The 3,005-nt window shown below is 40.9% G+C and overlaps 1 protein-coding gene across 1 annotated transcript; it reads right to left on the reverse strand.

Moving 5' to 3' along the window:
• Positions 1-1,351: 1,351 nt before the first annotated feature.
• Positions 1,352-2,332, reverse strand: LOC143664364 (olfactory receptor 2T3-like). Its single transcript, XM_077137995.1, has one exon. It carries the CDS (start codon positions 2,330-2,332, stop codon positions 1,352-1,354), a length of 981 nt encoding a protein of 326 aa, XP_076994110.1.
• Between the last annotated feature and the right edge of the window lie 673 nt (positions 2,333-3,005).

The following is a 3,005-nucleotide window of genomic DNA, read 5'->3' on the forward strand; positions in this document are numbered from 1 at the left end:
ACCTGTGGAAAATATTACTTATATAATAATATCTATAATATAACATTTAAGTACAACTTTAATTGTTTAGTCTTTGATTTATAATATCCATTTTGAGCAGGTTTGCTCCTTATGTTACTTTACTTTAACCACGCCAATTCCAAAATTAAAGTTTTGCTTTGACATAGACAAACCCTTTTACATTCAATTATACCTTTGTTTGCCTGACTTGAGGAGATTACTTCTAAATTCAGAAGGAATTTAACAGGGATAATCATAAAGTAGAATAATATACAGCAGGAGCAATCATAAAGTAAGAAGCACAAAAATTCACGTCACATTTCATACAGCGTATTTGCCATTCCATTTGAAAATGCAGCAGACAAGGAAACACCCGGCTTCCATTTTTCAGTTGTAAATAAGATAAAACCTGAGTTCTGTGTCAAGTGGTAATAACTTAACAACTTTGAAACCCAAATTACCTTTTTTCATATTAATCAGAGCTTATGTCTCTTTTCCTTGCATCTGAGAACTCCTAGACACACGAATTATTTTGTTCATGAAAATAATAATGATTTTATGCCACTAGTAGTTATATAGAAATTCTCTTTGTAGCATGATAAACATTTGGGGAAATATAGGCCAAAACCATTTTTACTGGTTTCCCCAGTCTGGTAAGGAAAATACTGAGGAGATCAAGATTTTCAAAATTTCCACCACCCCAAAAGCTTTCTTATTTTAGTTAAAGCCTAAAGATTCTAAATATTGAACAATTTTTAATTGCAATACTATGCAATCTGAAATTAGATGAGCATATTAATACTTTGAAACTTAATGAGGATTTTTATTTGGCTCAAGTAGCTATGATGGCCAAACCAAACCATATTTAAAACATTGGTACTTACTCTTTGAATCTCAGTTTCAACAATTGGAAAAAATGTGTTCATATGCACTTCCTGAAGAGATAGCAGCAGACTTTGGAATGCAATTATGCACAAATGTAAATAGGTTACAGGGGATATTGCAAAGTGAGGTAATAGCCAATATCCCCTCCAGTGTTCTGTGAAGATCTGGAGTCTTTGCAGTGGGTCACACTTAAGACTAAGAACTGACTCCCCAAGATTCATAGCTAAATGATCAATGTAATTTGCATGGGAGACAAAATGGAGAACTTTATCTGGTTTTCCTTATGTCACCTACTGCGTCACAGATAAAAGGACTCCACCAGATTTCAGTATAAAGAGACAAATCACAATGAGGGAGCCCTGTGGGGGATAACTACCACCGGCATGAGAAAGAGGCCACCGGATCCGAGGACAGAATGAAAGGAGAAACAGGAATGGGAGGAGAGAAGGAAAGAGAAGGGAGACCGTCACTCCCAGGTTTTCCCATTTGTGGCTCTTCTTAGGCTCATTCCTGAGTGCATCACACTCCTTAGAGCCCCTGTGACATCTTTGTTCCTGAGGCTGTAAATGAGGGGGTTCAGCACAGGGGTGATTATGGTGTAGAAGGCAGACCCCATCATATCCTGCTCAGTTGTGTGGTAAGAACTGGGGAGCATGTAGGTGTAGATGGCGGCTCCAAAAAATAGTAGGACCACGATCATGTGGGAGGAGCAGGTGGCAAAGGCCTTCCTTCGGCCCTCCACTGACGTCATCCCGTGGATGAGGTGCAAGATGAGGGCGTAGGAGCTGGAGATGATTATGATGGGGATAAGGAGCATGAGGACACAGCACAGGTACATGAGCATCTTGTAAAGGGAGATATCGGAGCAGGAGAGCTTCAGTAGGGCAGGGGCCTCACAGAAGAAGTTCTGGATTTTTCTGGACTGACAAAAAGGGAAGCTCATGGTAATGGGGGTGAGTAACAAGCCGTCAACTGTGCCCAGGAACCAGCAGCCAGACACGAGGAGCTGGCAGACCCTCTGGTTCATCAGCAGGGGGTAATGGAGAGGTCTACAAATGGCAGCATATCGGTCATAGGCCATGGCAGCCAGGAGGAAAAACTCAGCTCCAGCAAGGGTCAGGTAGAAGAACATTTGGACCCCACAGCCTACAGGGGAGATGGCATTATCTCCTGTGGCCTGGCCCAAGAGCATCTTGGGCACAGTCACGGATATGTACATGAGGTCCATGAGGGAGAGATGGCTGATGAAGAGGTACATGGGAGTGTGCAGCCTGGCCTCTGTGTGGATCAGGAGAATGAGAAGGGTGTTCCCAGCGAGGGCCATCAAGAAAAAGATGAAGGTCAGAGTATAGAGGAGGACTGCATGCCTGGTTTCCCCAAAGAGCCCCACAAGGATGAAATAGGTGCTTGAAGTTTGATTCTCTGCCGTTTGGTTTCCTGAGTACATGGCATAGCTTCCAGTTTTTGCCTGGAGAAGAAAATTATTATTATTGGTTTTTGATCTTTCAAATATGCATGACATTCTTACCTTTTTTCCATTAAGACATGTGATCATGTACTTTGGGCTATTTTTCCAAAAGTACGTTTGAACTGATGTGTAATCGTGCCATCAAATCTCAGAGAGGCCACGGGATATATTGGTTAGAAATCTGTAGGGGAGTATCAAACAGACCTGTAAGGGGTGCCTCTTGTAAGCCATACAAAGAGGGAGGTATTTAACCTTGTTAATTCTTATTTATTTCCCTAAATATTCAGAATATAAAGGCATCCTTCTGATTAGATGGCTAAAATGATTAAATGAGAAAATGCATATGGAGTCCACAATACATTGCGAGTGCTAAATTAAGGAATTCACCAAAGCTCCCTCTCCAACAATGGACATAGCAGGCACTCAGTAATGGAAGTAATACCTGATGCTAATATTGGTATTAATATTGTTAATAGCACCAGTACTAATAGCATTAATATAAAAACTGAAGTTCTCTGAAAAGTCAGAAGCTCAGTGAAATCCCTTTGAATATCTTTTAGCCATCGCATTTCTCCATGAACTAATTTCCCCTCACCAAAACATATCAGTTCTATTCCAATTTTCCTCTCACAATGAGTTCCATGCAGTGTCA

Source organism: Tamandua tetradactyla, chromosome 20 (assembly GCF_023851605.1).
Source record: "Tamandua tetradactyla isolate mTamTet1 chromosome 20, mTamTet1.pri, whole genome shotgun sequence".
In the NCBI taxonomy this organism is placed as follows: domain Eukaryota; kingdom Metazoa; phylum Chordata; class Mammalia; order Pilosa; family Myrmecophagidae; genus Tamandua; species Tamandua tetradactyla.